Source organism: Anabrus simplex, chromosome 4 (assembly GCF_040414725.1).
Source record: "Anabrus simplex isolate iqAnaSimp1 chromosome 4, ASM4041472v1, whole genome shotgun sequence".
NCBI lineage: Eukaryota > Metazoa > Arthropoda > Insecta > Orthoptera > Tettigoniidae > Anabrus > Anabrus simplex.
Genome location: NC_090268.1, coordinates 230,433,806 through 230,448,235, shown reverse-complemented (window position 1 = coordinate 230,448,235; position 14,430 = coordinate 230,433,806). Strand labels below are relative to the sequence as shown.

Genomic DNA, 14,430 nt, shown 5'->3' with positions numbered 1-14,430 from the left:
AGAACTGTTATACCGGCTTTAAATTCAATTCCAATAATGACACGAACATCAACGGGTCAAATACAATCATATCAAAGAATGAGTTATCGATTATCGTGGACTTGCCTTCGAGCCATGCAAACAATCGACTGTATGGAAGTGGAGTGATTACCTAATGTTAATGTTTCAAATTACATCCGCGATGTCGTAAAATGACACCGTCCATCCATAAAACCGTAAAAAGCTGCAATTTCCATAAATTTTACAGATACTGTAAAAGTTGGCCGGTATAAACATGTGATATACCCTCTTAACATTCAAGAACATGCTATTAATGGTAGGTTTGATAGGTCCATTTATTTGTTGGTTTTGCATCTGTTTCAAAGCTTGTGTTTAACTTTTTACGTACCGATATTCACCTGTGTTATCAGAAGCGGTCTCAAAAATGATATACGTGGACAGCACATCTAGTCTCACTTTTGCCTCAAATGACATGTCACGAGATCCTGAAGCAAACTATTCCGATGACAAACATTTGGTTGAAGGTGATAGCCAACCAGAGAACGCTGAAGATGAACTTATATATATTTACTATAAAAAGGAAGGCTGTTCAGTTTTGTAGAAGTAAGAAGTGGTGCCTGCTTTCGTTTTCATTGGTAAAATGAAAGTTCCATCATGTCAAAAGCAAAATATACTTATTGTAAAGAACAGTAGGATGCAATGCGAGAAACTGAAGGCAATAGAACGCAATGTCAGAAAAAAATAATTTGCCCATCAAAATAATGAAATAATTCACAATTTGACCACCCAGCAATGGGGTATGCAAGTTGCTCATGAAGAACAACGCCCGACAAGTGGGTATGTATCTTTAAGAAGAGCAACAGAATTTAACATCTGCAAAGATGGAAAAAACCCAACAAAGAAATAGAAACCATGGCAGTAGCAGAAATATTCATAGAAGTTAAATCTCTTATAGAGTCCTACGGCCCCAAGAAAGTGTGTAATGGTGATCAAGAGTGGGTTCAACCTACAGATGTGTACGGGAAGGACATTGAATTTACATACATACATACATACATACATTATTATTATAGACCATTATGCCTTTCAGCGTTCAGTCCGCAAGCCTCTGTGAAATTACTAAACGTCGCCACAATCTTCTACTTGCAACTAGTGCTGTGGCCTCATTTAGTTGTATACCTCTTATCTTTAAATCGTTAGAAACAAAGTCTAAACATCATCGTTTTGGTCTCCTTCTACTCCTCTTACCCTCCATAACAGAGTTCATTATTCTCCTAGGTAACCTATCCTCCTCCATTTGTCTCACATGACCCCCACCACCGAAGCCGGTTCATGCGTACAGCTTCATCCATCGAGTTCATTCCTAACTTAACCTTTATCTCCTCGTTCCAAGTATCCTCCTACCATTGTTCCCACCTGTTTGTACCAGCAATCATTTTTGCTACTTTCATGTCTGTAACTTCTAGCTTATGAATAAGATATCCCGAGTCCACTAAGCTCTTTCGCTTCCCTAAAGCAAAGTTGGTCTGAAAACATACTGATGTAAAGATAGTTTCATCCGGGAGCCGACTTCCTTCTTACAGAATACTGTTGATCGCAACTGCGAGCTCAATGCATTAGCTTTACTACACCTTGATTCAATCTCTCTTACTATATTACCATCCTGGGAGAACACACAACAAATACTTCAAATTACAAGACATGTTTTTAAAGTAGTACCGTTCTGATATTCCGCTGATGCAGCGCCGCGGTCGGCATTCCGTGCATGCACACTGTGTACCTGCATCTATTGGCAGAGCTGAGACGCCATTACGGCAATAGTTGCCCTTGTGTACGTTTGTTGTATCGTTCTCTATATGTGATTTTTTATTTTACGGAGGAAAAATATTACACGAGAACACGTTTACATGTTTCTAAACAACTTTATTAACACTATGAAACTTATCCTAGTCTCGTCAAACTCTCTTTTTTTAAAACACCACAGTCCTAACCTTATCTCTTTCCTCCCAGAAGAAGAAAACAATCGCTCTCTCAAAACAATCTACAAAGAATATATATATGTTTCACACCAGAGACCAAATGGTGATGTCTGAGTGGCTCAGACAGTTAAGGCGCTGGCCTTCTAACCCCAACTTGGCAGGTTCGATCCTGGCTCAGTCCGGTGGTATTTGAAGGTGCTCAAATATGACAGCCCCGTGTCGGTAGATTTACTGGCACGTAAAAGAACTCCTGCGGGACTAAATTCCGGCACCTCGGCGTCTCCGAATACCTTAAAAAGTAGTTAGTGGGATGTAAAACAAATAACATTATTATTACTTTACGCCATATTGGAAGTCTTTGTGTCTAGTACGTCCGTTGCTATGTTAAGCCGGATAAGCATATGGACAGTATACGTCCAGGGACACGAAACATTAATATACTAACATATTACTTTCGACTTGTCGTAAAACTTCAAAATACAATTATTGAAGGTTTTATCAAGATTAGGATAGCTGATAGCTGTCTTACAACAGTTGGCAAGCATTTGAAATGGCTTCGCCGATCGAGAGTCCCGCCGACTGTGAAGTCTGGTCTGTTATTCGTTTTCTGAGTGCAAAAGGTTTGAAAGCTATCGATATTCAAATTATCAAGGTTCTACTGTATTTTATAGTGATAAGGCATGGCTACACTGAAGTGGCTATGTAAATATTCAAAACAATCGCTACTTGTATGCAGAAAATCCCCCAGCTGCATGTCCATCCACTTCATTATAAGATAGGAGTTTGGTGCCCAATAAGCGCTCGCAGAATTATAGGGCCTATATTTTTCCGTGAAACAAAAAATGCTGATCGATATATAGATCTCATTCTCAGACCATTCTTTCAAGAGCTGACGTAACAAGAAAGGAATAATGGTTACTTCATGCAAGATAATGCAACGGCACACACTACTAATCGGTCTATGGAGGTAATACGGGAAGTTTTCAGTCAATTATCCACCTAGATCTCCTGATTTAAATCCCTGCAATTATTACGTCAGGGATGTTCGAGGGAAAAGTATATGTGAACAACCCCCACACAGGAGAACTATAAGAGAACATTATACAAGTTATGTTGAACACCACACGGGCTGAGATACACAGAGTGCCTGAAAACCTGTTTACAAGGTGTCAGGCGTATTTGACAGCTGAGGGACAACATTCTTAACATCAAATGTAATAATACCAATATAAATGATCCGTTATTGGACATTATAAATTTTCCAGCTAACTCATTCCTGGTTGCCAGCGTTTCGCCCCCGCGTGCTAGGCTGGGCTCATCAGTTGGTACCTAGCACACCTACCAAGACGCTGGCTAGTGCATACCGTGGAGGCCACTGCGTAGGCTAATTGTAGCCACCGGCAGTGCCAATGCCAGAGCATATAACAAATATTTCAGATTCCCTATGGGAATCAACATCTATATCATCAAATGTAATGCCAGGTAGGTTTTAGACTAATAGTTTCACTAGAAATGGCTTTCTATAAGTGTGAAATGCTGCAATGTAGTGGGGAGGAAAAGTGCTCATTATACCGGCTAGCGATTTTTATTTTTTTATAAACTCCCCTCACTTCATCATACAACCAAGATGTTTGCTTTTTCCCATCTTTACACATAGTAGTTCTTAGGCATTCCTTTGTTGTTTCTACTACAGCTCCCCCCGCGCCCCTCCCTTCTCTCTTTTTTTTTTTTTTTGCTAGCTGCTTTACGTCGCACCGACAAAGGGCTAGGAGTGGGAAGGAAGTGGCCGTGGCCTTAATTTTGGTACAGTCCCAACATTTGCCTGGTGTGAAAAATGCGAAACCACGGAAAACCATCTCCAGGGCTGCCGACGGCAGGGTTCGAACCTGCCATCTCCCTGATGCAAGTTCACAGCAGCGCGGCCCTAACTGCACGGCCAACTCGCCCGGTACAGCATCCCTGTATGCTGCCCAATCTTTTCCTATATCCTGAACCTGCTTACTGTCTATTGTTTGGAACTTTTTCCTAATCCTATCCATGTAATAAATCCTAGAAAATTATAAATTCATTTGAGGTTTCAAATTACGTCAATGATATTGGAATCACTCAAACTTACCATCACTTGCAAGGTACCTGAGGCTTGTTTCTAAAGGAATGATCTTTGTTCGATCTTTAGAAGGATCACGTACAACTTTGTCACCTTCTTCCTCTTTGCCTTTCTCTTGAGATAACAGTGACCCAAGGTTTAAGAAACGTGACTGGAAGTTCTGAAAGAAAAAAATTAATAATAATAATAATAATAATAATAATAATAATAATAATAATAACAATAGAATCATACTTTCTAAAATCTCAAACCATAATCCTTAGATTGCAACAAGTTTTTGTACTATGATGATAATGGGAGACAACACTGGCCAACAGTAAAAATGTTTGACTTGAAAATGCTTATTTCCAAGACAGAACCGATGATGATGATGCTTGTTGTTTAAAGGGGCCTAACATCGAGGTCATCGGCCTGGCCCCTAATGGTATGAAATGAAATGACAACAAAAAGTTCAAAATCATCCACTGACCAAAACAAAAAAATGTCATGAAGAATGAATGGATGGACATGAGCCCCAAGAAACAAAAAAAAACAGTGGATCCAACTCAAAAAAAGACCATAAATAATAGTATAACTGACCAAGGGACAACTTATAAAGCACAATCCTGAATCGAGGATGCTTGATGTCAAAAGAGGTCCAAAATCCAAGTCTAAGGCCCCTCAGAATGGTACATGTCAAGAGTAAAGTAGAATAATGGTATTTGCCATGTTGGGGTACTAATCAAAAGTAGCGAAGACTTGCGGTGTTCCACACAAGATGGTACTACTCACAAGTATTGTACTTCGTACAGGTAACGCAGACCTATGGTGTTTCTCACACAATGGCACCACTCATAGCCAACGCAAACCGATGAGTTTCCTCACCTAGGTGTACTAGTCACAGGTGCCAGTATTCCCGTGGTGTTCCTCACATAGTGGGTACTAATCAAGGCAACGCAGACCCACGGTGTCGCTCATATAGTGGTACAACTCACAGGCAACGCCCAGACCTGCGGTGTTGCTCACATAGTGAGTACTAATCAAGGCAACGCAGACCCACGGTGTTGCTCACATGGGTACAACGCACGGGTACTGGAAACCCACAGGAGAACTCACTCTTTGCTGCTACTAATCACAAACCTATGTCGTACCTAATATAGTGGTACTACTCGCAAGTACAGGCAACCCATGGTGTTTCTCCACGTGATGGTACGAATCAAAAGTAGTTTCATGGTTCTAATTCAAACATCCCTTGGTCGCCCCTTTTATTCGCCTCTCAGAACAAGCAGGGGATACCGTGGGCATATTATTCGTCTGTGTCTCCCAGCCACAGGTGGAAGAGAGAGAGAGAAAAAAGAAGAAAAAAAGGGATCCGTCACTTCGGAAAATGAAGTAACAGACGATGAAAGGCAAGGGCCACAAAGGGCATGAAAATGAAAGACTCCCTAGGCCTCGAATGCTCTAATACCGTAGGGGTCGAAAAGAACAAGAGTTGGCCAAGGGAGGTTGGACAGGATAGATGAAAGTGAGGAGCCTGGCACAAGTAAGTGGAGGCAATGCCAAGACTCAGCTAAGGGCCCCTTTTAGTCGCCTCTTACGACAGGCAGGGGATACCGTGGGTGTATTCTACATGTACATCCTCCACCCACAGGAGGTAGTGTGTTTGGTCCGCGAGAGGTATTTTATTTCCCTCAAGTCTGCCGGCAAGCCGGTTAGGACCCCCTATCTGTCACCTGGGACGCGCCACGTGGGAGTATCACCTCTCCCCCTGCTACGCCAGCGTAGAAGGTCTGTGACAAGACAGAACCCTTTTATGAATAGTATATGTATATAAAATGAGGGTTGTGGTGCTCCAAGTGGTTCAAGAAGGTAGTATGTAAAGCAAATAGTGACTGGCAAACATGAGAGCAAAAAAGTGGGCTTTCTTTTGTTTGTTGTTTGTAAACAGCTTTCTTTTATCTTTTACAATTTTCTTTTCATCACACTGACACAGATAGGATATGGGGGAAAAAAAGTCAAATTGCTTGCCTCCCCACTTCCCACACTACAACAAGGTTTTCCTCACCATTCTTTTCTTCCCTTTTCATTTTAGACTCATAACTGTACATTATTATCGAAATATAACACTACATTCCTACCAAACTTCAACTACGGTTTAAAAGAGCCTCTCCCTGTCCAAATAGAAACTAACATTCACAAGAACTCAAAACAGAACTAATTTCACAAATATATGTACAACCAACATAACTATTCATCAAAATGACAACACAGAGTTTATGACAATAACAACTTGTACCTAGAAGAGGAAGAAAAGACAACACTCGGCAAAACTTTTCATTAGTGCGTGTTATTCTTCATAGACTGGAATGTTACCATGCCTTCTTAAGTGTCACCAAACATTTTAGCAGTGTTGAACATATTTTAAACAATTTTAATAAATCACCTAATGTTTTATGGTCTGTATCAATTTTTTGTATTATATGCTTCTTGGCTGAAGATGTCTCACAAATAGAGACAAAACATGTCCTAATTAAGTCCAAAATTAGATGATAAGCTAAGTTACTGGAAGGTGTAATCTTCTCTTATAACGAAAGTTGAGTTTCATGCCAATACGGAACCCCACAATGAAATTTATTAATTGTAAAATGGGAAACCATGGAAAACCACCTTCAGGGCTGCTAACAGTGGGGTTCAAACCCACTATCTCCCGAATGCAAGCTCATAGATGCACAACCCTAACCGCATGGCCAACTCAATCGGTAACATCTTACTTGGAGCATTTTTTTGTGGTCTTGCTTGAATACTGAGGATACCACATGAATGTAATAGCAATCCTAAAACTTTTTGTACCGGGCGAGTTGGCGCGTAGAGGCGCGCGACTGTGAGCTTGCATCCGGGAGATAGTAGGTTCGAATCCCACTATCGGCAGCCCTGAAGATGGTTTTCCGTGGTTTCCCATTTTCATGCCAGGCAAATGCTGGGGCTGTACCTTAATTAAGGCCACGGCCACTTCCTTCCATCTCCTAGGCCTTTCCTATCCCATTGTCGCCATAAGACCTATCTGTGTTGGTGCGACGTAAAGCCCCTCGCAAAAAAGAAAAAAAAACGTTTTTGTTCTGTGGGTGGTGGTGATGAAACATTTTTCATGCAGAAATGCCTAATAACTCCACTCTTGACGGCAGCCTATCAGCAATATTTCGGTATCAAAGCAGGAGATTAAGAAAAGTAAAAATGGGGTCATGTATTCGCTGCATTCATGTTCTAGAAATCTATGTAGAAAGATCCATAGAAATGTAGATTCTGCATCCTTGCCCGTCCCATGATTTAGAAAGTTCCTACAAAACAGAAAAATAGTGTCAGAGCTCAGATGAAGATGAAGGCAGAGTAGGGTCATTATATTCACATCCTGAGGATTCAACAAAACAGAATCTTCATTTTGCACCTGAGTCACTGGGCAAGCCACACCACACCGATTTAGGCTACGCTCAACGGTGAACTAAGTTAACTCAAGACCGAGACTTGCCAAAAGGCACAGAACTAGTTCTATGTTCAAACAGTGGAATCTTCTAGAACTTTACAGTGAAGTGTCAAAGTCGGCAAAAAATAATAATAATAACAACCTACTGTCGGCGCAGAAAGTATGTGTGGTCGAGTTTAAATGCTAATAAAATTTGAACCAGTCGACCAATCTAAAATATAATCACACCATTGTCAAATTTGTTTTATTCTGCATTCTTTGGTGGTATTTGTATATTTTTATTATGATTCTTGTGCAAGTTATATTAGGTGGAATTCAAAAAGTACCTACTTTCTTTCCCGTTTTTTTTTTTTGTAAATAACAACTTTGTAGTATTATCACACGAAAAGGTTGTCCGTTGGAAACTGGGTGGTCTTCTGAAATCGGAGTGAGCTCATCAGAAAGGTCTGAAGTTTTTTGTTTCAAATTGTTGTATACCAGAAATGTACAATGATTTCTGTATTTTATACAGATTTTTATCTGAAAGCAAGTGATACGCGCTCTGGCGTGAAATCAGCTTGCTTTCACCAGGGGTAGTACAACTAACAGATAAGGTCAGTTAGCGCAAACCTTAACGTTGTCCACTTATATTCAGGTGCTCACATGTTACATTAACAAAAGCTTCTAATTGACTTGTCGCATATTTAGTTTCCCATCGGCTTTTCACATGAGGGCTTTGGGCCTCCAACGGCAACTTTAAAAATGTTTTTATTTTTATAGATTTTTTTTTGTTTTTTCATATTTTGTAGATTTAGAATATTATGTACAATATATATAGGCTATAGTTCTGTATAATGGTTACTACAGTATTTACAATGTAAGCATCTGTTTGCATAAGTCATTTCTTCATCCACATCTGATATACAGGGTGAACTATAATAAAACCAACAAACTGCAGGGACTTATTCCTGACTGGAAATGGAGGAAAAAGTGTCCTAGTGTCCGGAAATGCATCGTTGCGACGGTAGAGGGCAGGGACGAATGAAATTTTCTCTGACTACTTGCAGTGTGTTTCTTCTGTTGCAGATAGTGTGATTGCAGCAGCATACCGTCGGAAGCAGAATGGTCCGATATTCATGCCGAGATGGTCTTTGTGTACGGCCAAGTCAATGGAAACCGTCGAGAGGCAGCACGACTATACCAAAACAAGTACCCTCACAGACATCAACCACATCACACAACATTTCAAGCCATTTTTGGGCATTTGTGTGATTCAGACAGACGAACGTGCAGGGAGGCGGCGGACTATGCGTATACTAAATCTGGAGGAACAGGTTCTACAGGTCATTGAGAAGAACCCTAGTACAAGCTCCAGGCAAGTGGCCTGCCAACATGGTGTACGCCAGACTACGATTATGTGTATCCTGCATGACAACCGCTATTATCCCTATCACCTGCAACGAGTGCAAGGATTATCAGCAGTAGATTTCCCTCTACAGGAAAGATTTTGTCGATGAGTTTTGCACCAGGCCATCACAGTTATGGGATTTCTGTCGTCAGTCCTCTTTACTGATGAAGCAACCTTTACCAGAAATGGCATCGTCAGTCTGCACAATTGTCATCTGTAGGCTACAGAAAACCCCCGGGAATGGTTGACGCATCTCACCAGCATTGGTTCAGCATCAATGTTTGGGCAGATATTCTTGGCGACCACATACTTGGACCAGTTATTATTCCAGAACGCCTCAACGGAGGAACGCACCTGGACTTCCTGCAGAATACTCTGCCTGGATTGCTTGAGAATGTGCCTTTGTCAATAAGACAGGTTATGTTCCGCAATACAGTTTGCCAACACCTCAACAACATCTTCCCCAGGCACTGAATAGGATGTGGAGGCCCTGTTGCATGGCCTCCTACATCACCGAACTTAAACCCCCTGGATTTTTAACTCTGGGAACATCTGAAAAGCGTTGTGTATGCTGCACCAGTTCCTGATGTGCAGACCCTTCAACAGCATGTTCACGTCGTCTGTGACGCTATTCAGAAGAGGCCGGAACATGCGAAAGAGTGAGGCAATCCATGATACGTCTGAACACGTGCACTGCAGCCCATGGAGGCCACTTTGAACATCTGCTGTGACGTGGATGCGATTCAGCTATGTACTGTGTTCCGGGACTATTTGTTGTCGTTGCACGCAAACCGTCCATTTCTGGACACATGTTCGTAGGATATTTTCCCTACATTTCCAGTCAGGAATCAGTCCCTGCAGTTTGTCAGTTTTATTAAAGTTCACCCTGTATCATCACTGAAACGGAAATTATTATCGTCACTTTTGGTATCCGAGTCCTCAGGATCAATAATTAGAGGCTGTATCATTAACGTATTTCCTGAGAGATGTTGATGATGATTGTTGTTTTAAGGGACCTAACATCGAAGGTCATCGGCCCCTAATGGAACGAGATGGACAACATGATATATGATAGTTAAATCTTAAAAAAAAATGGTGATGAAGAAAAATGAGTATGAGATTAAAACAATTAGTGGATCTAATTCGTGATGCCTTATTTTCTAATAAAATAAGAGAAAATACAAGAAACAAAGCAATAAGGCATTGCCTGGAAGTACAGACATATATATAATTTACGTTAGACATTAAAATACGCAACGCAAACTAAAATGAGGTCAATGGGATAAAAGTGCAATTAACACAAATACGCTAGGACAAAGGACATCGTTACACACGATAAACAAAGACCACTATCCCTCAAAGTGGATTACGAGGTCTGCTGACTGCTCGTCATCTCGCAGGATGTGGGAGATGGTACGTGGGAGTTTTAGATTACGGCGCAGATCGAAGAGGTCCACGCACTCCATAACGATGTGTATAATGGTAAGATAATCGCTGCAAGTACACACCGGAGGGGGTTCTCCTTTCAATAGATGGGAGTGAGTCAGGATACCGTGGCCGATCCAAAGACGGCATAATACCACTGCTTCCCTCCGCGAAGCCCGAAGGGAAGGGAAGTCCACCATACCTTCTATCGCTCTCAGCTTATTTGGAAGAAGAGTGGCCTGCCACTCCATCTTCCAATGGGGCATAATCAGATGTCTCAGCTGAGAGCGAATATCACTTGCTGGAATCTTGTACGGCAACGGGAGCAGTGTAACTGCCTCCTTGGCAGTCTGATCTGCTAACTCGTTTCCCTCCACACCCATGTGACTTGGGAGCCACAGAAATGTGATTCTGGTGCCAGCATCCGAATACCCGGCCAGCAGATCCTGGATCCGCTGCACCAGAGGGAAACAGGTATCAATAGACTGCAGAGAACTCAAGGAGTCAGTACACACAAGAAAGTGTCGGCGCTCATCGGACAGTGCGTGCCGCAGAGCTTCACAGATAGCATAGAGCTCTGCTGTGTACACACTACAGGTTTCCGGGATAGCAAAAAGAAACCTATCAATGACGACAATGAACGCACAGCCCACTTTAGTGTCTGTTCTCGAGCCATCCGTGTAAAAGACTGATCCTAGACACCGGCCAACAACGGACAGAAAGAGCTTCTGATAAATCGAACGGTCCGTGCTTTCCTTCGGGTCAGTGTGCAGATCCAGGATTATTTCAGGTCGTTGTACTACCCACGGAGGTACCCCACTTGGTTGTCTGACAAGGCAAGGAACCGAAGGTACGTGAAACAATCTGTGACTGCTATCCAAGCGTATTCCAACCGGCTGCGTTGCTCGAGGACAAGCAGCATACAGCAAACGGTTGCCATTGTTAAATATGCAAGGATAGACTGGATGAAGTGGCATCTGCCGCAAATTTGCAGCATATGAAAGAAGCATTGCTGGCGCCTCAGGTGTAATGGAGGCACACCAGACTCGGCAAGCAGGCCAACAACGGGGCTTGTACGAAAATCTCCCGTCGCCAACCTAACCCCGCTGTGGTGGATGTTGTTCAGCTTCGCAAGGACACATGGTCTTGCTGAACCATATGATGTACTGCCGTAGTCTAGCCGCGATAAAATATGTGCCCTATAGAATCGTAGGAGCACCGTGCAGTCAGCACCCCAAATAGTGTTGCTAAGAAACTTAATTATATTCAGCTTCTTAGTGCAGTGCACTTTTAACTGATGCATGTGTGGCTCCTGAGAAATGACCTTTCTCCCAATAATAATTCTCAGTTTTCCATATGTGCATTATACACTTTTTCCAATTTTTTTCACGTAAGCGCAGATGAGTTCTATGGCATTTAACTCGCAATGCGTGACAGGCAATCACACCATCTTGGCGCAATTATTTCATTATTTGATCGTCTCTTTTGCGGAATTCCAAAATAAGCCTTAGGGTGATCAATCAGGACAACTTTTGTTAACATATTGAAGTTGGACGCATCGGAAGGCAGAGAAATGTTCCTTTCCTCTATCCAGGAAATAATATTAGTCTTCAGCCAAGCCATCGTTGAGTTTTTTTTGTTTCCGGGTCAAGCATCGTATGGCAAGGTGCCTTATAAATCACAATAGCCGACTTCGGTGGGAGTTTCATTAAAATCTTGCAAAACCATTCCTCAAAATGCAGAGAATTCATCTCCTTGTGACTCTCCCGTTCCTTTCTTTTCTACACAGCAGAGTTCCGCCCTTTCCAAAAAGCCGGCTTCATTACCTATATCTAGTATAATTACAAGTTTTCCACCACCAGATGAGGTTCTAAAGCCCCCTCTCCATCCAAAAACCTCCTGTAAATGACCATGATAGTAGTTGTAGTTTGAGGAATTACAATTCAATGCTTCTATTACGTTTGCTTGCCAGGTATATTTAACCATGTGATTTTGACCGCACCAAATCTCATCTGTGCAGTACACTTTATACCCAGTTTCTCCGAGTCATTGTATTTTTCTTACACATGCATGCCGTGAAGCAGCAACAAACACTGATTCAATAAGGACAGGCTTTTTAAAAAATTTTAAACCTAAAACCCATGCCTTTAAACGGTTAACAAAGCTTTGTACAAGACATAATTGGGAGGTCCGGCATATTTTTTTTCAAATTTATCCTTCAATTTGTTAATAGTTGGAAACAGTTTCTCCAGAAAGAACTCGTGAATAGACCTGCAAATTACTCCAATAGTGAACTGATCCACTTCCATACTTGGCCGTCCACTCGATATCCTCTTCCTCTTAGATGGGGGTCGATAAATCAGCACACACATTTTTCGCATTTTCCGCTCTAAGTTTGTGCACTGACTGGAGCGAAATACCAAGACAATCTTCCACTCGTTGGCACACAGGCTATTGGTTTTCATGTAGCCTTTCTCCCTCTGGCGTGAAAAATCAAATTCCTTTTACTATCATTCGTATTTCACCTTCCGTAAAGCATGACCTCGCAGGCAATTTTTAATTCAGACAGAGCAATACAGCCCGATACTGAAAGCCCAGACGAATGCAAATAACTACACAACAAATAAGTTTGGAAATACTATGATTCACCTACTTCTGGAGTTAAAGTCTTTATTGAATTATAAAATGGACGAAATTGAACAATACCAAAGGCGAAACAGTATTCGAATTTTTGGGTTGCCCGAAGAATCTGATGAGGATACAACTCACTTAGTGCTCAATGTGGCCCAAAAATTGAAAGTCTCCTTAAGCGCTGAAGATACTGACCGCACGCATAGGGTTGGAGCCCCTGGGTCTGGGAAGTCAAGGGCTATTATATGTAAATTTGTCTCCTACACTAAGAGATCGGCCGTTTTCCGTGCGAAGAGACTGTTACGTGGATCCAAGGTGACGATTCGTGAAGATCTTACCTCTACCAGACATCATCTTTTGAAACAGGCAATTGTAACGTTCCAGACGTCACAGTGTAATTATGTTAATTTTATTATGTGTAATTAATTCAGGAATTTAATGTCATGATATTTATCTTGGTATGTAATTGTATTATAATTCATGGTTGATCATTTGCTCACTATCATTTCATTACTTTGTAACTACGACTTGTAAACGAGGGCTGAATATCCTAATATTCACTTAGATTCTTGCGACATTCGTTTAAATTTAACTTGCAGTAGATTTCCTCTATCTTGAGAAGGAAGGACAAATTTAGACATCAAATTCTGGGAAAAGCGAGCACGTGTTCAAGCGTTGTAACGACAGCTACCGTATTTCGACCAGAATAATTCAAACTGATCACCGCCTATATTTTCAAAGGAGCGTCATGTTGCCATGGATACTGAGTGAAAGGGCTAATAGAAGAACAGTTGATATCTTGGTTGGGACCCATCTACTCTAATATCTGGAGTGGGGAGAGACGTGTCAACTGATTGGACCACGTGTAGCGACCTGTAATTAGAGCCAGAGAAGGTTATAAAAGGGCGTGTTGGAGCTCTTGGCATCATTCTGCATTCGTTATTATTATTCTTCTGGATTCTTGATTCTTCGATCTTGTATTTCGCTTTAGGTCTGAGAACTTGTCTTATGGTTGTTGTACCATAGTGGACTAGTGTGATAGTTTATCACTTCTACATTAATTACTTCGTTACCACGACGTGGTACTTAGGAATTTCTGAATGAGGGGTGTATAGCCACTCTCATCAGGAAATACGTACAGCTCGGCTACTAGACCGGTTTGTACCAGTCTAAGACAATAGGTAGTATTAAACTAGATAGAAATGAAACTTCAGGGCACATTTTCAGTAAAGTTGGAAGGATTATTAATTGAGTATCCTCTCCACATAACCCAAGGAGGTTTTTCTAACTATGACTTAGGGCTCATCTCCAATATATGGGACAGAGCATAATACGGAGTGTTAGTGTCGAAGCCATCTTCCAATTAGTGGTCGGTGCACTTAGCAAGGCAGGAATGGTACTTAGCTGCAGATGAAGATATCTCAAAGACGACCGGTGATGTTCC

The 14,430-nt window shown here is 41.6% G+C and overlaps 1 protein-coding gene across 1 annotated transcript in view; it reads right to left on the bottom strand.

Moving 5' to 3' along the window:
* The window catches only part of mRpS18B (mitochondrial ribosomal protein S18B), an 85,167-nt gene that overhangs the window by 53,673 nt on the left and 17,064 nt on the right, over positions 1-14,430 (bottom strand). Inside the window, exon 2 of the mRNA XM_067145413.2 lies at positions 4,096-4,246. Within this exon, the coding sequence (XP_067001514.1) occupies positions 4,096-4,246 (151 nt within the window). The remainder of the gene's footprint in view (positions 1-4,095; positions 4,247-14,430) is intronic.